The sequence below is a fragment of the Aulonocara stuartgranti genome (assembly GCF_965226115.1).
Source record: "Aulonocara stuartgranti genome assembly, chromosome: 12".
Lineage (NCBI taxonomy): Eukaryota > Metazoa > Chordata > Actinopteri > Cichliformes > Cichlidae > Aulonocara > Aulonocara stuartgranti.
The window spans coordinates 5,073,572-5,098,412 of NC_138948.1; the positions used below are offsets into that span (position 1 = coordinate 5,073,572).

General features: G+C 41.0%; 1 protein-coding gene across 9 annotated transcripts in view; it reads left to right on the forward strand.

Moving 5' to 3' along the window:
* The window catches only part of LOC309719569 (ral guanine nucleotide dissociation stimulator-like), a 56,941-nt gene that overhangs the window by 19,517 nt on the left and 12,583 nt on the right, over positions 1 to 24,841 (forward strand). For 4 of the 9 annotated variants that reach the window (XM_082555742.1, XM_082555738.1, XM_082555740.1 and 1 more), the window contains exon 2: positions 24,324 to 24,628. In XM_082555742.1, coding sequence (XP_082411868.1) covers positions 24,324 to 24,628 — 305 coding nt within the window. Of the gene's footprint in view, positions 1 to 2,832; positions 3,281 to 9,471; positions 9,978 to 24,323; positions 24,629 to 24,841 lie in introns of those variants that run through there. The other 5 variants (XM_082555739.1, XM_082555741.1, XM_082555735.1 and 2 more) reach the window with 5 other exon arrangements.

Genomic DNA, 24,841 nt, shown 5'->3' on the forward strand with positions numbered 1-24,841 from the left:
TCTATGGGATTGAATCACCTTTCAAGCCTGCTTCTAGTGCAGGGGTGGGCAACTCCAGGCCTCGAGGGCTGCTGTCCTGCAGGTTTTAGGTATTACCCTGGGTCAACACACCTGAATCACATGATTAGTTCGTTACCAAGCCTCTGGAGGACTTCAGGACATGTTGAGGAGGTCATTTAACCATTTGAATCAGCTGTGTTGAATCAAGGACACGTCTAAAACCTGCAGGACACCGGCCCTCCAGGCCTGGAGTTGCCCACCCCTGTTCTAGTGGATACTAGAGGATCTCCCTTGAGGTTTCCACTCGATCACAGGAGTGTGATCCTAAATCTGTTTTTGAATGGGTGAATAATGCTTGTAGTATAGAGCGCTTTTAGAGAAGAACAGCACTATAAGAGCCATTTAGCATCTGATTTGGTTGTCATCGTGGAGAAGTTGTTACAAGGTCACTTTGTGCAGTTTGGACAGTTTCATTCAAACTGCTTGACTTAAACTTACCACTGAAACTTTGTGTGGTTGCCAAATGTGTTTGATATTGTGACGGCTCTCAGAAAGACCAGAAAAAGACACGGCCTTTAATTTGTGCAGGTTAAAGCCTTGAAAAACATCTTGGGCTGACAGAAATGTGTCACATCAAAAGAAAAACCAAAACAACAAACATGGCATTAAAGTGAAGGGAGTCGAATTTAAAGACGACACTCGGTTTGATGATCAGTCATCTTTAAAAAAAAAAAAAAAAAAAGCAGAATAATTTTTCTGACAATACAATTTCCAAAACAAACACAGGCTGGTTTATTTTATTCTCAGCCTGTGCGACGGTTGTCAGGATGCCTCAGAGCAGAGCTGCCGTCCCCAGGTGGCTGCAGTTGGCATGAGAGAGCATTTTTAAATGCCAGGAGCTTGGAGGAGCACCTGAATGGCTCGACTGGCTGAAATAATAGCAGGGGATACATCTAAAGGCTGTTAGAGGCAGCGCAATCTGGCAAGCTCTCAGAAGCTTCTTCTTGTATGTGTCTGTTACTGGGAAACTCTCCTGTGTTTGTTTGTTTTTTATTCTTGCTGCAGTAAAAAGAGAAGAGGCTCCGGAGGGACAAACAAAACCTATTATTGAATTCTTGAGAAATTAGGTCTAATTAATCTGTGATTTATAAGTTATTTTCTTGTTTTTCTTTTCTGTTTTGAACTACAAGATTAGATATACCAAAATTACTTCTGTTGCTCAAGCAGTTAAACAAGCTTTCATCATCTGTACAGAGAACACGCTGTTTATGTTTGTTTAATCAGCCATGCGGCAAATGTGCTCTGTAGTTCTTTCAACCAGCTCTGTGCACTTTGACAGTTCCAAGTCCATGAAAACTGTGTGACTACGATCCCATAAAACCCTGTAATGCTGCACTGTAAGATGTCTTTACCGGTTAGTCATAAAAAATGCGTAGAATAAAGAGCACATATCCAGGCAGGGTTTCATTAAAAAACAATATATGTTGCCAAAAAATGTATTTTGTGTGCACAGGACACACAATATAAAATAATCACCCAACAAAATAATAAATAATCTGCTGTTACAGGTACTAGTTTATCTGTTCTTGTTTGTTAATGGATCATTAAATCAGCTCCAGAGACATTCTTTAACAAATTATTGTTTATTTCATAAGAAAAAATGTAATCTTCTCTTTATTTAGTGCTGTAAGTTAAATGCTTTTTTTTTTTTACTTTAAAAATATTCAGTTTCAGAGAGGAGGTTCACACTGAGCACACGTGACGGGTGTGAAAGAGTCTGGAGGCGCTCTGGTGAATGTTATCAGACATCAGGGTACCAGAAGCAAAGCTGCCAGTTGTGGTGTTGTCTGCCGAATGCCGATCAAGCTGCGTGGGGCTGAGCTGCGAGCACAGGTCCTGCTAAAGGACGCCGGGACCCGTGTTCCCCTTCGTGGAGTCTGAATCTGACATTTTGGTCAGAAACATGAACCAGCGAGCCTGTCCAGCTCTCCTCACATCTCCATCTTGAAGTAGTAACCTGTGAAACCTGAATTATCTGCAGATACTATCGCATGATGACTGCAGTGATAGGGACATTTAGATGAAAAACAGTCAGGAGGGATAAGGAGAGGAATGGGCTGTAGCCACCAGCTGCTAAAACATTCCCTTTGTGGGGTTTGTCATGTTGTTGCCTGTCCAGTGGACCTGTTGTCATGACCATCTGCACCAAAGCAGCTGAAATGGGCTCACAGTGGGTTCTGCTTACCAACTGGAGAGATTGATAGCACTGAAGTTTAGCTTTGTTTTTTACTGTAATGGCTGAGTGTTCCCTTCACTTATTGACCAGTAAATGCTTGTCTCCCATTTATTAATTTATTGTTTTTTATCTTGATTTAACCAGGAAGGTAGTCCAGAAATCAGACTTTTTTATTTGTTCCCTGAGTTCTTGTGCTTTATTTGGATTTTTGTTTCTTTACTTTTTGGACTCGCCTCTGAGAAAAAAAAAAAGTGCAGGCCTTCTATATTTTTTTGCAGCATTAAATATGTGTATCTGCAAACTGAGTCAAACAACACTAATTAAAAAAACAAACACCTCTTCCTCTGGATCAAGGTGATGACAACAAGTGCCCTGAGGTGTCAGAGGAACAGGTTCAGTAAGTTGTTTTCAGTTAGAGGTGTTTGAATTTCTTAAGACGGTTCCTGTTAGTCTGTTTTCATTCGTCCCTACAGGTTGCCTAACGCTCACATAGCTTCAGATGACCTTGTTAAACACGTAAACTACCTGGAGATAATCCCCTCCTTCAGTTAAGCAGGAAATTTCTTCGAATTTTATTGCATCATGTTGAGGTTTCATTTTCTCTTGAGAGCGGTAACAGCAGGACATTTGAGCGTCGTAGCCTCACGGTGTTGTTGTTGTTGTGGAGGTCATTACCAAGCGGTCTCTCTCCACCTTTGACATACACGGACAGATGTGAGCCTCTTCTAGAAAGCCTTTTCCTTTTTTCCTGGCATAGGTTAATTTTTTTCTAGTGTTGTTCCTCGTGTTGTTGACACAGCTGTTAAAGTAAACATGCATGAGCTGAGCGTTGGCGGTTGGGGTTCGGCCAATCTGTGAAGAGGGGAGTGGGAGCCCTGGAGTCGCCTTCACTGAGGTTCTGCTCCTCCAGGATCCTCATGTTTTTTGGGACTGGTTGTCAGCAAAGCCGTGATGTGGTGCTGGAGCCGGTGGATCTGTGGACTGCTGGCCGGGACCTGGGATGGCGAGGATTATTACAGGACAGTCGGAAGAAAAGAAAGACAGGTTGGAGCTCTTAATGTTTGCCTTCACTCTTAAGTGTAAAGAGGCTGAGTTTGTAGTTCAGTGTTGGGCTTGAACTGAAGGACTGGCCACATTGGCTCCTTGCAGGTAAAATAATGCCACCCTCTAACAGCGAAGGAAGTTGTAGTGAAGCGGAAGACACGTTTAGACGGATACTGGTTTATAGTTCCAGGGAAAGCACTGGAATTTTTTTTTTCAAAATAAGTCCCAGTTTAAATTAAACTCTGGTTGAGTGCTCCCCAGTTTAGCCCCCCGGTATAAATAGCACTGACTCAGCATTAGTTACCTGTGTTTATTTTACTGTTTAACCTTTGCTACACTTTGCCGTTAATGCTAATGCAGTTTAATACCACGACTTGTTTTGAACACCCTTTTTATATTAGTGATGCATTATGAGTGATAGTCATATTTATGAGTCATAAACCTGAATTAATGATCTGTGCCAATGATCTGGGTGTGCTCGCTGCAATTTCTTTAAACTCTGTTGGTGAATGTAAAAACAAGCAGGATTGGTATCTGCTCACTTGGAAGTAGAGAGTAAAAAACAGCCAAACAGCTCACTGTTCGGCTGTTTAAACTATGCAAATAATTCAGTAGAAACTTGAGTTGTTTTGAAGTGATGCATGTGACACATCACAGTGGCACGCTTGACATTCTTCTGATTAACAGATATGACCTGGAGTGGAGAGGTTTTAAAGTGTGAGAGCTTTTTGTTTGTTTATTTGTTTTGCTTTTTACCAGTCAGATGCTCTTTCCATTTTTAATAATTTTCTATCTGTAATTCTGCTCTTGTTTAAATTAAGTTTTCCCAAGTGTGGGCTGCACTCCTCTGCTGGCCGTGTGAAGGATTTGGAGTCTTACGTTTAAGTTTTTAAGTGTAGTTTGTGATGCTGTTGTTAAAGGGACCTGTTATGGTTCTTTACAACTCCATGTTTTTGCTCTGACCTTTCCACATGAGCTTTGCATGATTCGCAGTTTAAAATAATCCCTGTTTATCTTATACTCGGCCTTTGTACAGGCAATCTCCTGTCTCTTTTAAGGTCCCTGTCTTCTGATTGGCTGGGTGGGGCTTCTGTGCCTGGGATAACCATATTAGGGGATCTTTGACTCTTAGTGACATCACACAGAGTCAAGAGTAGAAAAAACTGTTTAGGCTTCAAGCTTTGGACTCACAGGGATCACTAGCACACTGACCAAGATTAATATCAACCCGTTTAAGCCTGTGAGTGATTTTAAAAAGGTCTTACTTAAAATATGCTCCAAATATCTTAAAGATGTGGTACAGATACGCATCCTGCATGTTTAAAATGAAATATGTCCAACAGCCACATAATATTGCTGCAACAGTGGGAGCGCTCAGGTCGGCTCTTGAGTTAATCTGACTTCACAGCACGACATGTCTGCACCAAGAACCAATCGCTACATGTGAAATGAAAGAATAAAGGCCTCGCTTTCTATAATCTGCTCCCATTAGCTGTCATTACAGTGTGCTGGCTTCACAGAGACATGAAGCAGCACAGACGCCTGACCTCAGCTGTCTGTGCTGCTTAGAAGCTGTCAACCTCAGACGACAGGAAGTACAGGAAGCCAGACCTTTTCTTTGTATGACTCACACTCACTCGGGCCTTCAGATTACAGAAATAAGAAAAGATTTTACTGGTTTTATTGTTATTTATAATAGAAGGCAGCTCACAGGTGCGATTAAACTGTGCCAAGATTGGTTGAATGTGTTCTTTAGGCTTCTGTCTGTCCTCAGCTCTGAGCCTTTATCTGAGGTAGAAGAAAACCTGTGCTCTGTGCAGTTCTGCAGACCATGAATCAACAGCTGTGAACGCTGGTGTTTGTGTCACTGAAGTTGAATTTTACAGATTTAGCTGATTTCATTAGGAGGAGGGTTTTGAACATGAATCTTTATTTTTTTCTTGTATTAATCAGTTTATCGTGATTTATGGGCTTGTTATTTTCCTCTTGTTACATAACTCGATATCCAGTCTATGTCTGGCTCTCCCTTTGGCTTTTATTTGTTTCAGGTTTATTGTTCGTGAAGCACTGCAGGAAACATTGAGAGCCTGGCAGCAACCCAGGATAACCACCCAGCTTTAATGCCTTGCTAAATGGTCTCCTGACAGGAGGAATAAAGAACTTTCTGCACTGCTCAGTGTCAGCAGGACTAAAATAAGCCGCTGATGTCACTGCCCTAATTTTAATTTTACCCTCGTCGTGATGGGAATCTGTCTTTGGTTAGTGACGTTTGGATCTGCCCTCCTCACATACTTCTGTGAAACTTCTTCTGTAGGTCAGGGGGTGCAGTCTCTCAGTAAAAGCACGAGTGTTTCTGTGTGAGAAAATAAGAACGTAATGCAGGCTGTTAGCGTCACCGTCCTCGGGGAGCTGTAAAACATCAGCCAGGCCCGCAGCAGCAGCACAACAACATCCTCTGGTGTTGATTTCCAGCAGATGGAAAAAGAGCTTCAGTTAAATCGCAGCAGACTCAGAGTTGGCCGGCCCTTCAGGCTCTGTCAGATTTCTGGGATTCAGCCCATGTGGGTTATTTTGTAGGGCAGATATTAGTACCAGTGCTTGTTATTCTGTGACTTTCACTCTTTCTGCTGCTCTGTGCTCTGTGCAGATGAAACGGGGAATAGTCACGTCTTGCTCGACGCTATCTTTCAAACCGATCTACCATCCGGGTCAGGCTTTGTGTTCAACAGACTTTAGGATGTTTTTCAGGCTGTGTTTGCAGTATAGTTTTTGCTGCTCTGTTGTATCTTAATTGCCCCTTGGGGATAAATAAAGTCTCTCTGATTCTGATTAATGATAATAAATAAAGCCTCGTGTTTCTGTTGCAGCCTGGCAGAAAAGCACTGGACAGGCCACCGAGGATCTGGGAATAAATTGGTACTAAAATCTTTAAAACAATATGGAAAGTGTGGATATTTAAACATTTAAATAAGTGGAAATTTCTATCTTTTTTAGACAAAAACTTTAATAAAAAGCTTTCAAATAAACATCTTGGAGATTTGTGATAAGCGAAACAGCAACAGCCACATTTTATCATATAGCCTGCACGATCAGATGCAGCATGCAGAGCTTTTTATGAGGTCACAGAGCCTCATATGGACTCATATGGTTTGATTATTGATTATTATTTGCAATCAAGGATACTTGTAAGTGATTTGTCCAGTTATAAAGGAATGAAGTCCATCCATGCATCCTCTTTCTTCCAGTCTGTCGAAGGACTAACACACAGAAACACACAGCCATTTCGAATCACCAGTAATCATAACCCCAATGCATGTCTTCAGACTGTGAGGGGAAGCAGAGAGAAAACCTGCAGAACTCCACACAGAAAGCCCCAGCTGTCCCGAGGATTCAAACCCAGGACTTTCATGCTGTGAGGGGACAAAGTTAACCACTGTTTTGCCCAAGAGGTACAAGAAATGAAGTGAAATGAAACCAAAACCTTTCTTCAAACACTTAAAACATGTTATATCAGGAAACCTGCTTTTACAGGACCTGGCTCATTGGTGTGGTGACAATAATGGAAATATGTCTGGAAATATCTCCTTTCCCACTTCTAATCACTAGACTGTAATCTTCCACAGTGAACCATGGCTGTCTTGATTTATTGGAAACTTAAATCTGTATAAACCTTTAGAAAGCCGTGTTGCTCCCTCACTCGTCTTCTTCATGTCGGGCAGCTGCAGATTTCTGAGTTATGATGCGCAGCCGCTTGGCGAGGACAGGTCGGCGAGGTCGGACGTGCTTGTGGTTGCATTCAGCTTCAGCTGGTGCGGCAGATGTTTTCCTTAAATGTTCTAAAATGCTTTCACACCTGTCAGAGCCTTGGCGTGGAAAAGCAGTGGGTTGTTTCAAAAAAATCCAAAAAGAAAAACATGTGAATGAAAATTAAGGTTTAATAATGTAACAGTTAGGTAATGGTTTTGTTCTGCTGTTTAAAGCAGGCTGCGGTGAATTTAAAAGATTTGTTCTCACTGTGATTGGAGACGTTTGTTCCTGACACTGACCAGTAGGAGGCGGTGTTAGACGTCTTCAGGTTCTTTCTCTGAAGTCTTAGCCTAAAATTCCCCCAAGATGCATTTGTTGAACCACAACACAAACTAATTCAGTTTACTAACAGGGACTTCCTGATGGTGCTTTCAGGTGCTTTCTGACTGTTAAAGTCAGGTTGTTTGTTTTCATGGTGAGCAGCAGTGCTTTGACAAGGTGTGTGCAGGATAACATTGTATAACATTGAGATCTTTGTGTTGAGGTGGTTCCATTGAGGATTTTGTTTCATTTGCTCCTAATTGTTTGCAGCTGAAAAGTTTGGTCAGTGAGCTATTTCGATATTAATCTGTAATTTGGCTCATTTATTTTGGAAAAATTATTCTTTTCTATCTTTTCAGCTGAGGACCTGCTGATTTTCCCTGTTGTATTTTCTAAGTATAGTAAGATCAGACAGGATGTGTTTATTCTAAAAGTTGGCAAAGAATTACAGCAGCTTATGACAAAACAGCTTAAACAGACTAGAAAAAGTACAGTGACAAAGCCAAATAGATCAGTTGGGTAAAATTTACAAAAATGGAAAAAAATCTAATAAGTAAAATTTAAAAAGCAAAGTAAGTGAAGATCTAAATAAAAATAATATAATATAGTACTTGTGTAAAGTAAAAGCTCAGTACATTTGATTAATCAAAATAAAATGGAATAAAAATGTCTTAAACGCTAAAATGTAAGTTGAAAAATGCAGATTTTAGATACACAAAATTAGACTTTTTCCCCATTTAAATACATACTTATTTATCATCTTTCCACAAATATGTTTAAAACTCAAATCAGTCACCTAAAAAAGACCAAAAAAAACCCCAAAACCCTAAATAATTATATTTAAATGATGTCTTTATAGAGCTATAATCTCAGTAAAACTGCTGAAGTGTGACTTAGACTTTTATAACGAGTTAACACACTCACAGGTAATTAGTTTTTTATATTAATGCATAATCAATCTTTGGAAAACTAAGTGAAAAGCAGAAAGTTGCCCTTTCGAAAGGTGTTAGAGGAGCATGTACTGGTTTAAACTCTACGCCACCTTTAAGCTGTGCTTCAGTGTAACAGTGGAGGATCAGGTGGGGGAAGCGTGTTTGCTGAGCTGCTCTGGGCTCACGGTAAACGTGTAACTCCAGCAGACTCCACTGTTTTCTTTTCCCACACAGTCCTCCTGCCACAGTGAAGGCACAAACAGCGCCATCATTTCCCAGAGACATGAGTAAGAGCGGGGGAGTAAGTGCTGCCTTCAGGGACGTCTCGCAGACTCCCGTTTCATACATAACAACTTTATAGTGTGCTTGTGTCGCCCAGGTTACTATAGTTACCTTAATTTAGGTGTGATAAAATAAAATGTGGGAAACTTGAAATTAAAGTTAAAAGCAAATATAAACTTTTGTAAGTAAATGAAATTATTTTGTGACCTTAGAAAACTAATCACAATAAAATTACAATGCAGATTAAATAGCATTACTTCTAGTTTGTTAATCTGAATGATGAGGCTTTGGGGAATGTGCTTATTGAGATAATAGGCTGTCTGCACATCTGTGAGTCCACTGCCGTAACAAACTGTGTTTCTATTGTAATACTCATTCTAATTTTGGTCAGGACTCCCTTGAAAAAGAGGTCTTTGATCTCAACGGGACATTCCTGGTTAAATAAAGGTTAAATAAAAATAAAAATAAAAATTTTGTCCCTGATAGAGAATCTCCAGATTATAATATTTAAGAAAAATAAAAACCCAACAAAAAAACACAAACTAAAGCTAGGGCTGAAACTAATAAATATTTAAGTAAAAAAATTTCCAACAATGAAAAAATTACCTGAAATGACCAAACTCACTTTGTAAACTAACTGGAAAAAAGAAAAAGAAAAACTATTATAATTGGATTAAAAAATAACAACAACAACCGTAGAGTGTTAGTTTGTTTTTGTTTTGTTTTAGCACAAAGTAAAAGTCTGATATGGTGACGACCGTTATAAACATTAAAGTATGGTTAACAGCATTTCATTACATCTATGTAAATAAAAAATAACTAAATGAAAAGAAGTAGTTTGTTCCTTTTCCATGAAAAGTACGTGTTAGATGTTTAACAAAAATTTTGCAAAGTTGTATTCACGTTAATGTAATTAAAGTTTTAACTTCTTTTTTTTTTTAAAGTATAATGCGTGGGATTAAATACAAGACAAAACTTGTAACGTAATTTTCGCTAAAGCCATCCTGTGCGTTTGGTTTATCCGACAGCCCTGAAGGCACCGGTTGGTGGGGGCGGGGTTTAGAAAAGCCCCGGTGTGAGTCAGGGCCGTGATAAACTGTACTGAGAGAGGCGATGATCACACAGAAGCGTTAGTCTCAGGCGGCAGCGGCAGTGTGTGTCTGTGGGACTCCTAAAAAACATTAGAAATGTCAGCGCGGGGGTGTGACTGAACTCTGCGGGCATCCATGGTCTATTTCCCGGGGATGCAAGCCGAGGCGCGTAGCGTCAAGCCGGGCCAGCTGCTCGAGATGTTTGACTCTTCGTGGAGGGTGCGGAACATTTGGGACGGCGTGAGGCTAGAGGTGGTCGAAGACCGCAGCCCGGTGGTCCTGCACAGCTTCACCCACCTGGACCCTGACCTGCCGCTGGTGGAGGTGAGGAGGGTGAGGAGGCAAGGAGAGGTCCGTTAGCTGATGCGGTTTGCTGTGTTGTCATGAAGGAGGGTGATCGGGCGGATCCAAACAGGTTTTCAGGCTTCAGGGTGGCGATTCTGGAGGAATAACACAACACTTGTGCTCTTAAAGAAACATTTTCTTACCGTTAAAATAGAGATTTATGATGTTTCTCCTGTATCTCCACGTATTTCAAAGCTTTATCTACTTTTATGCCCATAAAACATGTTTAAATTTGCGTTAAATAAGCTTACATTCAACTTGGTGAGTCACCCAGGTGATGCAATGTGCCATAAACGCTCTAATCCTGTATTTTTAAGCCCTGTAAACGGATTATCAGTATAAAGCTGTTGATTGGCTGCAGCTTACAGTGTTAATACAGCCTCATAACAAACATAACAATACAGGGAAATCTAATATGATGCTGCGGTGCTGCTTGGCAGGAGAGTACAGTTACAGGATGACTTGCTTTTTCATGTTGTTATTGAAGCTTTCAGCCCTGTGGTTATCACCCCTCCCTCCCTCTGATTCTCTTTGATACTGAAACCCTCCTGTGCAGGTGTCGCTGAGTCAAACCTCACAAATGCTATGAAATATCTGCATGTTTCATACTGAGAGTGGTCGTTCTGTTTGTTTTTTACAGAACGATGCTTTCTGCATCGGTCGCTTGTACTTCTAGGGGTTTTTCCACATGTGCGGGCATACATTGAATCAATCGTGTGATTTACAGTTTCACTGGTTGTTACAGGAAGTAGTGGCCTGTTACTGCAGCAACATGATTCATTGATGGGTCAACAAAGTCACCCAACAAAGGAGCGAAGTTAAGATTTTGTTTTTGGTTCTGATCTAATTTAACAGACAGATATAAATCCATTTAGTTAGTTGTATCATGTTTAGGAAGCTCCACTGCAGTTCTAAATGTGGCCATGATTACTGTAATTACAGATTAATCTGTAGATTACCCCATTACCCCAGCTGTTTGAGTCATTGTTTCATTGTTAGAATAGCTGTCATAATAAAGATTACACATGGCTTCTTTTGTCCAATCAGCAATCTGAAGCAGAAATACTTTAGTGTAATTTCACAGAAAGCCGAAGAAACAAGCGGGTTTTCAGATATAGAAGCTGCAGCCAGCGAATCAGATGCTTTTACATGTTCAGGTCACGATCAAAGTGAATCTAAAAGTAAAAGCACACACGCAGCAGAATGACTTTAGAGTGTTTTACATCCAAAACACCCTCCGAGGGAACCGTGAGCCTCTGAGTTCTGGGTTGGGCCTCCGTGGATCGGTCCAGGTTTAATTGAGTGGATGCTTGATTAAATTGGGGTCTTTGGATCCCCGCTGTAGTGGTGACGTCATTGTCTGCATTCACTTATTACTTGTGCTCTGATATGTCTGCATCACTGGAGCCGTTAAATCTTAAGCAGCTGTTATTTTTACTGAAATGAAAACAAGAAAAACAGCATATTTCTACCATTAAAAGATGACAGCATCTCACATTATTCATCATTTATTAATTTGTATTGTGTTTTCACTACATATTACTAACAAACAGACCTGTAACAGCTGCTGAGGTGTTTGTGTGGTGTGTATTTACATTTCTAGGCGGGCTAAAGAGTAGATTTAACACATTAATGTTAACCCTCTGTGGTCTAAGTCAGCATAAGCAATAAAACCAACTCTTCACTATGCTGGCCCTAGTTTTTAGAGGTTGGGTTGATCACTTAGACCTCAGATGGACAATCAAGAATCACTCTTGTTTGTGTTCCCGTGGAGTTGAATTGTGATGCTAGTAGAGCTCAAATCATAGCCTGTACATGAAAGATGGACATAGCCACTAGTTGGCACTACAGATGTTAGTTGATTAAACAAATTATTCTTATTTCATTGAAGTACAACAGCAGTTTCCTGCTAGTTCAACAATGTTAGGACGCCACTGGCTGGTGCTCCTGTAACTTCAGTCTCTGTCACGTTTCTTTGAGCCAGCGTGGTTCTGCAGGACTTCTGCAGGAAGCTATGTGTGACCACATTCATGTTTTTGTTAATGAGGTTTTAAAGCCTCAGAGTGAACTTTTTTGCTGTCACCATCTTGCTGGTTTGAGATGAGATGGAACAAACTAATGAGATTGATGCTTTATGGTTTTTGAGTCTGTGTGGCAGTTTAAGTTATACAATTTTAAAAGATGTAAAACTAACGATTGATACCACAAACTCATCAGGAAAGCGTTTGCTAGGGTCATAGGTCAAGTGAGCAGCAGGGGTCTTTATTCATAAAGAATCTGACTAGTCTGTGCAACTAGAAAAGTCTCCCCCTGCTGGCCATTAGAGAGAATGCAGGTTAAATGCTTCACTCTTCAAACACATGGAGGGTTATTTTATTCTTTAGTAAACTAAACCGAAACATGTTAACATGTTTGACTTTAGAAGACTGAACACACTACAAACCCAATTGTGCCAAAGTTTTAATGTAAAATGATATATTTATGATATGCTTTCTGTGTTCTGTTGTGAATTAAATAGAGGTTTATGGGTATGCAAATAATTTCTTTGCTCTGCAAATTTAGAGCAGTTAATAACAGGAAATTGTCCCTGCTGTATATGAAGATCACGTGTGTTTTGCTTCTCTATCACTACACTGTTTTCATATCTCTAACTGTCATGTTCCCCCCGCCTCGCTGTCCTCTTTAAACCCAGCCTCATAGATATGGTTTCATTGCTATCTATAGAAATTGCCTTTGTTCTGGATTAAATAAACGTTTTCCAGCCTTGTGCTCCATACATCTCGAACATTTGATCACATAAGGAGGGCAGGATGAGTAATCATATTTATTGGTCTTAAACGGAGCCAAGGATTGGATGGCAGTGTCACCATGGAGACCATGTATTCCAGTCTGTGTACATGGATTACATGTTCTCTTCTTTTTACTTTTCGGTGTCTTCGGTCAGACTGGACTGGTATCAGAGGTTCATTATTAAACCCCCCCCCATTTGCCTCAGTGTGCCCCTGCTGGTCTCCCGTCCCCTGCTAACCTGTTCTGCTTCGTCCCTTTGCTCTAATCTAATCCTCTGCTCTAACACAATTACCTAATCCCCCTCCTGCGGAGGCTGAGGGGTTTCCTCCACAATCGCTGCCTTTATTCCCCTCCTGCTGCACATGAATGTTATTTGATGCTGAGGTTGTGTTGCAGCATGAGGGGGTCACTGGGGCTAATGTGGTGCTGCCGACGGTCAGATTGAGCTATTTGTTGATCCCTCTGACTCCGTGTAACCAGCAACATCAGCCTCAATGCACTGTATCGTATAGCTGAGAGGATCGAGTGGCTTTGAAATGGAGGTGTGCCACGAGATGAAGTTACTGCAGTGTGAGGCTAATAACAAAGTGATGCTGTGCTGTGTCACGGCTGGATGATTGTTTTGGGCGATTAATGGGCATTTTGGTTCTTTGTAAAATCGGATTTGTTATAACAAAGGCACAAAAATGATGCATGCCTGCTTAAATTTGAAGTTGAAGCTGATGTGCTTGACCAAGTTACATTTATCGACCTATTTCTACAACATTTTGTATCTTTCTGCAGGAACTGACCCACTGATATGGCAAGGTTGATGGAATTGCTTTTTTTCTACCCTATAATAAAACAGTTGCACTCATGCAGAGTTTTTTTTTCCTGGCTCAAAATGGGCCTCTGAGGGGTGACTGTGCATACAACCACAACTCGTCCACGTGTAACTGAAGAGGATAGTCTTTGTTAACCTCAGTTAGCAGAGGGTTTCTTGTTATTTTTTTGCCATTTGATTGGTACAAATGTATTGCATTAAGAGTTAAGCGGTCTCTCTGTGTAACAGTGTGTACTTTGGCTGTTTGTGCATCGTGCTTTGTTTCTTCTTTTTCTTTACCAGCTTTGTTTGACTTTATGTAACCGTGTTTTTGCTTCTTCTTTTTTTTTTCCAACCCTGTATAATCTAATTTTCACAGGAGCCAAGAAGCCCTCTTGGCCACAGATGCAATAAGCCAAACGGTATACAACAGTGCATTCAAGCTAAAAATAGTCATAATTACCAACGATGCAGTCCGTTAGCAAATCAGCAGGATCAGGGGCCGAACCTTTCATAAAACTCTGCTGAACAAAGACTGCTGCTTATCGAGCCCGTCTCAAGAGAAACAGTGAGCACTTTGAACTGTCAGCTTATTCAATTACAAATCAGTTTGCAGAGAACATCAGAGAAGCAGCGAAGCAACTCCCAGAGCAATTGGTTCAAGGGACTCTGTTCACCTTTGTGCTTAAAGGATCTGATTCGGTTTAGGAAGGAAGGAAGTGCAGGGACTTTTTCATAGATCATTCCCCTTAGTGTTTAGTGAATGTTCTCCATGTTATTGCAGCACCAGCTATCAACATATTTAAAAAATAAAATAAAATCTGGGATTTCCGTCTATTAACCAAAAATATCCCCTAACTTTAGAACAAAGCAGGGAAATTGGAATTCCAAGCTTAATTAAGGGGGTATTCAAAGGAAGAAAAACAATGCCATTTACCTTGGACAGTGTTCAGCACGACGTTGTCATTGTTTCCCTACAGGAGCAACAGAAAATATGTTTTATTTTTACTTAAAAAGGCTGCTGCTGCTGACACGTGGTGCAGTAAACAGAACAACACAGAACTGAACCGATGTGTCGATCGGACTGATAATCAATCAAATATCAGATCAGTCCATCCCTAATAGACACACACCTCCAGTCGTCCATCTTGTTGTGTTTGTAGTTGTTGCTATGCCAGTCGCACCGTAACCGCGTGAATGCAAACAGACAGAAAGCCCTTGACAGTGAGGGTAACCCCTCAGTGGGCAGCTACCCTCGGGGAGTACTTAGGAGTCTTTAGTTTTAGAAGCGCAGAGTGACGGCGAACTGAGAGACTCCGAGCTGCTGAAACATTTTCCATGAACTTCGTTCTTTCTGTCATCATCTGATTGTCCTCGGAGCTAACAGTGACTCAGCCTTGCTTGTGAGCAGTCCCAGATGTATGTTATGATACTGCAGCGCAGCACCGGTTAGCCCCACATGGAAGAAATGATCTCAAACACAATCAGAATAAACCAAAAACTGGACAGTGCACAATGCTGGATTACGGTTTCCTCTGTGCATGTCTCATTGTCTAATTATATCCACATGACCCGGATTTACAGTGAAGAAAAAGTGACTTCAGTCAGCTTTCTCTGGCCTGAGTCACGGGGATGCCATTTATGATGTGCTCTTATTTAAGATAAGCCCCGACAGCCGGAACTTTGGTTAAGTGTCGCTGTGAGAATCAGGAGCCGGACCGTCCGACTCGGCACAGAGGAGCTTTTGTTTCTGGGTTCATTTTGAAGAGAGAAAGTCGAGTGGCTGAGGGCTGGATCGCAGCAGCAGACAGAAACTGGAATGTGAAGGCCAGACGCCTGGAAAAATACTCGGTTCTCCAACTTTGCTCAAATTGCCTGATTCTGCACTTGCTGTCTGTCTGCTGCAGCATGTTTATCTAAACCTGGAGAAAAACTTTGACATCAATATAATCTTTGCGGAAACAATATTGCGTTGCTTTATTTTGGTAGGCGTTAGAACATACAGAGGGAAAAATGAGCCGGCTGGCTGGTGTCCCCCTGTAGGCTTTAAAACTTGTGAGTTCATGTTAGGTGAAGTTTATTTTAAGACACAAAGCAGTTACAACCCTGTCGCGTTTAAAGCAGCTATTTTGTTTTACTGAGCGAGTTACAAAGTGGGTCAGAGCAGGAGAGAAGGTTCTGGAGGGATTTGATTTAATTCGGCAGGATTAACTGGGAGCAGAGGGGGAGGATGGAGGTCTTTAATGCGCTGTGCGTGGACACAGCTCAGAGGTTTTGCTTGTAAGAAGTAACGTTTAAACCTCCTGCGGGACAAAATGATCAAAGTTCTCGTTATCACTTGAGAATTAATTGGGATTTCCGTCACGCTGGTTTTGTAGCCTAACCACATGTTTCTGGTGGATCGCTGCTGGTATTAGTTACCTGACCGTAACTCTTTTATGAGGTTGTGAAGAGTCACAGAGGATGGTTTTTCTTCTTCTTCTCTTCCACAGGTTTCAGCCGTGCTGAAAGATTATCATTAGAAAAAAAGTGACTGTGATAGTAACAGGAAAACCTCCAGCATAAGCTAGTGAGCAGACCTTGAGTCAATGCTATTTGCATCAGCAGGGAACTTCACGATACAGACTTGAAGTCTGGGAATGCAAAATTACTGAAATCTTTTGTTATATCCTTCAAAATATATTTTAGATTTTAGCGCAGATGTCCTCTGACTCCCAGAGTGTAAAGCAAGAAATCCTAACTGCAGGTTGTCTTAAAAAATAAAACGTTGCTTGTTCTGGAGCCTTCCCACGTATCAGACAGTCCTCATCAGCAGAACGAGCTTGCTCAATGGAAATGTCAGCGTTTAAACTTTCCACGACACCAAACGTCTGCATAGATATGTGCAAAAGCTCCAGAGTCAACAACAGAGTGGACTTTGAGTCGGGCTTGTCTGACTCAGGGTGACATAAATGACTGAATCCAAGTCGTGTTGATATTTGAGGAGTTTTACAGTCAAATTTAATTAGCATTTAATTTGCATCAACGGTGATTTATGGATATGAAAATCAGCCCTGTTTGAACGGGATCAGCATAAGAGGCTCATTTTCCCAATTAAACTGTGAGTGTGATTGATAATGGCAACGCTAAAATGAGCAAGCCAGCTTGGCTCGGTTAATACCTTTCTCTCTCACATGGGCAGAAATGTCCTAAGCCGAGGGTTAAATCAAGGTCTTATTTTAGTTTTTATAGAAAAAAAATAAATTTGAGTGAAATTAGTAGAAAGTATAATTCAAAAAACATGAAAGAAAATAAACTCCATCCTCCATCGTTTGCTGATCCACAGTCACTGCCGTCACTTTGAATCTTCTTTGACACTGTAAACAAGCCAACTTAATAAAAACAAAATCTGATTACAGGAAATGTAGATTGAGGTCATCTCCTAAATCTAAGCAGAAGTTCTGTGACCCACGGCTGGTCTGTCAAATTAATTTCTCTCCAAAGTCAGCTTTTGGACAGCAGAAGCACAGGGATAAAAATAGACCGTTTGTGTTGTTGTTAGTTTGGGAAAGAAATGATGGAGAAACTGCTGGAATAAAGGTAATTTGGAAGTAAGGGGGCGTGTCTTTATGTATTTTTGTTTTATTGATAAGAAGAAGTTTTGTTTTATGATTTTAGCTCCTTTTTTGTTCACTAATACTTGTGACTTAAATTTATATTATCTAAATATTTATCGGGTGATACATCCCAGTGTCATCTCATTTTCTCTCTGCTGCCAACAGCTGAAAGTTATTTGAATATCTACCTGCTGCACTGGATGGGAACTAAAGTCTTTGGTCGCCTCGTGACTTTGCCAGCACCTGGTTACATTTATTGTCTTATCCAAGAAAGTATCTGCATGTCTACCTGCTGTAGTGTTCATGGTGCTTGATTAAAACTAAAACATCAGCTCTTGGACAAATTATTTTAAAGAGAAGTTGGAAATTATATTGTATGTTTGCATTTGCGTCCCGACACTTTAGCTGTTCAGAAGCATCAGTGGGAGATGAGTAATGACTTTGGCGCATAAACCAGCCTTCTGCTCGCAGAGACCCCCTCAGTGCCTCAGTGTTTACCAGCTAAAGAGCTCGGCTACACCCTCCTCCCCTCTTCTGTGTCTTACCCCGCTTCCAAATGATCTCACCGCCTTTCAGCATTCATTGTTAGCGAGGGGAAGTCACCGGCTTGTGCCGTGGAGTTGAAATGGACGCGTTGCCTTTGTTCAGCTGTTGATTGTTTTTGGGGGAGGGGGCAGGTTTTCTCTTGAGAGTTTCTCTTGATCTGCATTTAGACTTTGCCTCAGAGGGGATTTCTAATGGTCACTTTCGAAGCAGGTGTGTTTGCTGTTGATGAGCCCTGTAGCTTCACTCCTCCGAACACACTCCCAGAGGGCTCTTTGGCCTTGGGGGGGATTTGGCGCAGCCCCAAGGTTTACTTCAGCCCTTATGTTTATTTTAGCCTGTTCCTGTGCCAGTTAGCTGTATTTATAAAGCCTATACACTATCAGATAGAAAGAAGGAGGTTTGTTATTTGAGATAAACCTTTTTCTTTTTTTAAATTTTGGGATGTGATTGTCTTTTCGAACTAATGAAAAGGTCAGCCGGCTGCTGTGAAGAGGCTGGGAGTTGATGCTGATGCTCTCGACTCTTCTAACTTTTAATTTCAATAGAGAATCGTTCCTGTTTATGTCTGCTTGGGTCATTAGAAGTGTGGCCATTGTTTTTGGTAGTGCTAAGAGCTTTGTTAACAAAGGTTATGTTTATGATCAGGAGACATAAAAACTTGTTGGGAAGCAGGAAAATTATGATCCAAAGCTTGTTACCTCATGGTATGCCTTTCTCAGTTAGAATGTTATGGTTGTTTTATAAACTAATTAGCATTAGTGATGTTTGCTATGAAATTAGACTAGTTGCAGAGTCTAAAAACACAGAATCCCTTTAGAAAATGTTTAATACTGATCACACTTGAAATCCACAGATTTAATTAGACAAATAAACATTTATTGTATATTTTCAGAGCTATATGAAACCTTTAATTGAATCGTGTTTTTAAATGTTGCTGAAATGTTTGGGCTATGTATAATGTTGAAAACATACACAGTGTGAGATGAGTAAAGATAGCAGCTTTGAAATGTCTGTTTGAGTATTTATGCACATCTAGGGCTGTGCTATATGACCAAAATCTCATATCCCGATATAAGACATCTATCGTCCCGATAACGATATAAATCACAAAAATGTAACATTTTCTGTAAATTCTATGAATCTCGGACAGCTCGTCTTGCGGGAAATGTTTCCAGCTGCGCGTCATGTAGCTGGAGTGTTTTAACCGAAGCATGAAGCTATACATTTTTAGACATAAGTTGTAAACGCCGCCGTTTTCTTTGTGAGTATTTATTACACGGCGTGCTGCGGGGAAAAGCCTGTTCTAACGTTTGAGTCAAAGGTTTATTTTTTTAGCACCTGACGGCTCTTTTTTACTTCTCATCCGTAAATAATCTGCTCCTTCACGTGATTCAGTTTATTTTGAAAAGTCTCAACAGGATCTTGAGCTTTATTGTGAAAGGTTTATGTGGAACATAAACAAGCGGACACGCGATGCTGTTACCGTCGTTGTTGCTAACGACAACGCATAAAAACAGGCGCTTGTCCGTCCATAGTGTGGTTATATAAAATATAAGAGAAAGAGAGAACTTTAAGAAATTAATATAGCCACTACAGTGACCGATGAAAAAATATTGCCGTAAACAGTTTATTTTGCGACACCACGAAACAAACGATAGCGTAAAATGAAACGATAGACTTTTTATATCGTCATCTGATATTTATCGTTATATCGAACAGCTCTATGCACATCCCTAATTAACATGAACACACACAGCTGAGTGCATACATTTGTGTGTGTGTTTTACGTTATTAAATCATGAAAAGCTACACGATCCTTCATGATCAGTCATACTTACCTAGCTGCCATGGCAGGTGCAGGAAGGAGCTAGTCACCTCGTCCTGCTGAAGATAGAATTTAGCACCAATTGTCGCCTCCTTGTTTTTCCTTCACCCTTTGATAGATGACTGTGCATGTAAGTATATCTGGTCCACATGTAGTTAAGGCAGTGCAAGAGTCTGTGCTGCCTTTTTAATAGAAAATACGTGAACTTTCCTGAATTGACTGTGTAATCAATAAAAACTTTTCTCATTTGGTTTACTTTTTTAAAAATTAGAATCCTGGTGATTTTCCTTTTTGGATGGAGTCATGCAGGAGTAACCCTTAAAGTCACTCAAGGTGTTTGTGCCTAATCCTGATGCAGTCAGAAGCTCTTCTCCATCTATATTTACAGATTAAATAAAGTTTTACTCAAAGAAAATCTTGAAACTCTGCAGCCTTCTTGGTAATAGCCGTGAGAGAGCCTTTACTTTCAGCTTGGGTCATTTTGTCAGTGGTAATAAGTTTATAATCTAAGTTTATGTTTTGGATCAGGGTAGAAGATAACCTCAAAATCTGTCATGGAAACAAAAACAAACACCAGAGTTTTTTGGAAGCAGGAAGACAGGGACTCAAAATGGTTGAAAACATCCATCACGAATGCTGGTTTGACCTCCTTATTTAAAAGTACAAGTTTAAAAACTACCCAGCAACTAAAAACTGTTAAAAGTCTTTGACCAAAGTGCCTCCTTGGGTATTCTTGGCCAGCAGGAATCCTTAAAAACGACCCTTAGCAGCTGGACAAGCCTCTTTTGTTTCAGCCCTCTGTAAATCTACTAGGATTTTGCTTTGGTACATTCGTGCGGTAAGATTACCATTTAATGTGAGGGCTGAGCCGACTCCTGTACTGGAACACCGGGCAACAGTCAGGCCAAAGGAAGCCAAGGAAAAAAACCCACTGTGTTTAATATAAACCAGTTTGTTTGAGCATTAAAACAAGTCTAAAACAAGGATTATGTGGCTTAATTTTCCTTTTCCTTCCTTCTGGAAACGTATCCTCCCTGCCTCGTGACTCTGTCCTGACACTTTTACTCGCCTCACATTCCTCCAGCCCACTTTGCATTCATGGTCATTCACAGCCAGGACGGTGTAGGTGAATGTAGAGTGTGGAGGAGGCTGTTTCTAGATGCCAGACATTTCCTGTGGACCCTTCTGTAGTTGTGTCATTTATATTGTTGTCAGTGTAACTGATTCAGAGCAGTGTTCGAGGAATATTATTCAGCTCAGATGCTCCAGATTATATTTACAATTATATCAGTTCTTTCTTAAAATGGTAGCAGCATCATCATCACTGTCTGTTACTTGTAGACAGCCACTTCACTTTGAATATGTTTTAATCACTGCAAAGATTTTCTTGTAAAACAAAGGATGACCTAGCAAAAAACGTTTGGGAGCCACTGGGTTAGGGTATGTTCATGCTTTGGAAAATGTGATTGAGAGCATACATTTTGGACTTTTAACTGTATTTTCATAAGCTTTACAGCTTTTTTACAGAGAGAGAAATATATGGTACATGTTCTGTGCATTAGCCACCTTGTCCTGCTTTGTGATCAAAGTGGGCTAAACAATGAAAGAAAGCCGTGTTAAAGGGAGGATGATCTTTAAAAGAGAAGAGCTAAAATGGCTTATTTCAGACAGGAAGGTCCAGCATGAGGTGATCAAGGATTATTATGAATGTCGACTCAGAGAAATAAGCAGAATAGGTTCTGTTTAAACTATAAAATCTGTATGCCATATTAATAAGCATCAAGTTATTTCCCAGAATTGACTATGCCTGAACATCGTGACACATCAGGATAAAAGAAATAATTTGTATAATTCACTTTGAACATCTTGTAGTTTTCAGTGGAAACACTAAGAGACTAAATTTGCATCGCTATGTTCAGGAGAGCTGCCGGTAAATTAAAAATAACCAAAACCCCTTCCTCTGCTGTAATGACTGTGACGCAGTTTGTTTAGTTTTGTTTTTAACCACAGTGGGTAAATTGGATTCTATAAATAAAAGTAATCAGTGCTTCTGGTTCAGTGTGATTTCTATAATTAACATCTAACTGTGACCCTGCTTTGTCTGGCGTGTCATTAATTGTTTATAGCAGGGATTTTAAAACGCGGTGTGGTGTTGATTTTATTGATGAAACACTGAGTCAGGCTGAAGGAATGCGAGGAAAAGATAAATGTAAGTGAAACGAAAAGGGCTGCTTCTGGATTTATGAGATTTTATGAGAAACCCCCCACTGAATGTCTTATCAGTGCTTTTGAGCTGTTACATCAGTAAACGATGCTGATTAAGTCAAACTGCAACTGAACCTGATTTGAAATAAACTTTTTTTCTCATTTTATTTACAAGGAGAGTGATCGAGCCCAAATGTTCAAACTGTAAAACTGTTTTCAGTTTAAGAGGAAAACTGAAAACGCTGTCACCTGCTTCATGGCTCTCGTAGGAAAACACCCCAGTTTTCAGACTGAAGACTAAATCTCTTATGGCAAAAGCAGAGTCACCTCTAGATTTAAGCCTCAGTTTTAAAACATGCTGAGCTCCGAGATGGTTCACAAGGTGTTCAACATATCAGCTGTGCAGCTGAGACCCAGACGAGTCACTGAGACGAGCATTTCTGTCCGTTTTCACTGGAGAAACCTTCAAATGAACTTTAAGATTTCATTTTCACCGACATTTTGAGTCTAGATTCAGCTTCTAGTCATGTTGAAATAGACAGTGGTGTTTCACACTTGGTAGTTTCCTCTGTTGAAGCCATTTGGAGATGGCATTGAACTCCCCTTTTTAGAGCATCAGCCTCTCACTTATTTTTCTACTAGCACGGACTGTTTGGTTTGCACGGCAACACTTACGGGAACATGAATAGGAGCATTATTCTGGGAATCGATTCGCCCGATAGAGCGAGGAGCTGCCCTTGAGCGCTGCATTTTTCGGGCCGGAGGTGATGGTGGCGCGGCCTCTGCGGTTTGGCTGATAAGAGCCGCTCCTGCTGTTGAGCCTCTCAGCTGCAGCTGTGCCTCGGCCATTATATCCAGCAGGATTTACAGCAGTCCAGGGGTTTGTCTCCTCTCTTTATCTGTCACATACACCCTCCCTCAGCTGTCAGGGTCTCTTCAGGGTTACTGAAGGTCACCTTCTGTGTACAGGACTCTTGTTTATTGGGCAGAGGTTAGATATCCCAGTTAAAGCCAGTTTGATTTGAGTCTTTTTTCTGCGTTTATGAAAACATTGTTGGTTATCAAGTGTGTGAAATGGCATCGCCTTCTGTCCATAATCTGTTTGTTAGTAGGCTGGTTCTGACATAACACTAAATGATTGGGCTGCAGCTCACGGTTATGCTCATTGTTTTTTGGCCATTAACTGTTACTGTTTCACTCCATACACGTAAAATAGTGAAAAATATCACAGTTTCTCCCAATTTAGTCTTTGTATTATTACTCAGAGAATGTTAGCTGTTTGTTGACATTTAATTACAGCTCCAAACGGTGCTGAGCGTCTCTCAGCCCCGAGCTGAGATGCTGGAAATGGACTTGAATGACTAATTCTCTGAGGATCCACGATAAGTGGCCGTGACAGATGACTGTGGCACTGCATGCCATTCCTCCATAGTGATTCACACCGCCGTAGCTCTTCCTGTTAGGTTTTAATATGTTCATCTTTCTTGGCCCCTCAAACAGCTAATGTTTATTTTACAGTGGTGTTTCCCCACTCACAGACAGTCCAGGTATATTTGGTTGTTCAATTTAGCATTTTAGAAAAATTATCCAACCGTGATCAAGTTTCTAGAAAACTAGAAAAAAGTGCTTCTTGCTCTTATTTTGAAAATGAACTCATCTAATTATGTTCTCATCTTTATTGCTTGGGAGCTGATCTTTGCTTACATGTTTAAGTCATCCTCCAAAGGTCCATTTAGGTCAATTAAATTCAAGAGGCAGACATCCTTATTGCTGATATCTCTAAAACTGGGCAAGCTAGATGGGGAAACAGCACTGCAGGCCAGCTGAAGAACTATCCCAGTGCATGTTGCATTGTAGGCAGCTAAGCTAGAGTTTGGTGTTTTCAAGGAAATTAGTGTTAAAGATCTAATTTTACTCATAAGCCGTCAGAGGTAACACTTTTGTTTCTGTTGTGTAACCACGAGCGGTGCTGATGAGGCATCAGGTGAAGTGGAATTCGTATCCTTACTTTATGATGATCCCCGTCAGCATCACAGTTCATGGTTTGTTTCATCTTCGTTTTTCATGTTGAGGAGAAAACAACAACAAACTGTTGTGGGTGGTGACCTGCAGCGGCCCACAGAGCCCTCATTCAGGCAACAAGCAGCTTGTGTTAATTCCCCGTTTGGGTAAATGCAGGCTGCAGCCTGTATTGTCGACCCAGTTATCCAGCAAGCTCTGTTTGGTAACAAGCTATTGTTTGTTTGTGCACGCACATGATTCACGAAGTATGACTCAGAGAGAGGGACCGAGCAGAAAGGAGAGGGCCAGGTCACACAGATGGTCATAATTAAAGGGTTTAGTCCCAGAATTAGATGCCGGACATTTTTAACTCCACGTTCTGCACGGTAAAGATGGCTGCTCCTCTCAGCCTTCAGCTCCCTCTAATCTGGTCCCTTAAACACTTATTTGAAGCGCTTGTTCCAGCATGAAGAAACCGCCGTGGATCCTGGGACAAAATTTCACCCAAACGAAGTCGACAGTTGGAGTAAAATGTTTTGTTTTCCTTGTCTGCCTCTCAGAGCTCGACGCAGGAGATCGGCGAGGAGGCCGAGGAGGACGCCATCTTCACCATCACACTGAGGAAGGTGCAGCTTCACCAGTCGGCCAGCAAAGGGCAGCGATGGCTGGGCGTGGACACGGACTCCGCCCTGAGCCTCTACGAAACCTGCAAGGTGCGGACCATCAAGGCCGGCACTCTGGAGAGGCTGGTGGAGTACATGGTGTCGGCGTTCAAGGGCAAAGACTCCACCTACGTCACCATCTTCCTCTGTACCTACCGATCCTTCGCCACCACCAAGCAGGTGCTCGATCTCCTGCTCAACAGGTACGGTGACACCAGACGACACACCGGGTGGAAAAGCAGATTTGTGCTTTTTCCAGACTTTTCTGATTTAAATTCTTAATCAGAAATGAATGTGAATACATTGAGGTAGAAGTTGTGTTTAAGTACAAATTTTAGACACTTTACTTGAATATTTTTGTTTTGTGACACATAATCATGCTCAGATCCATTATTATAAAACAAACAGAGAAAAAA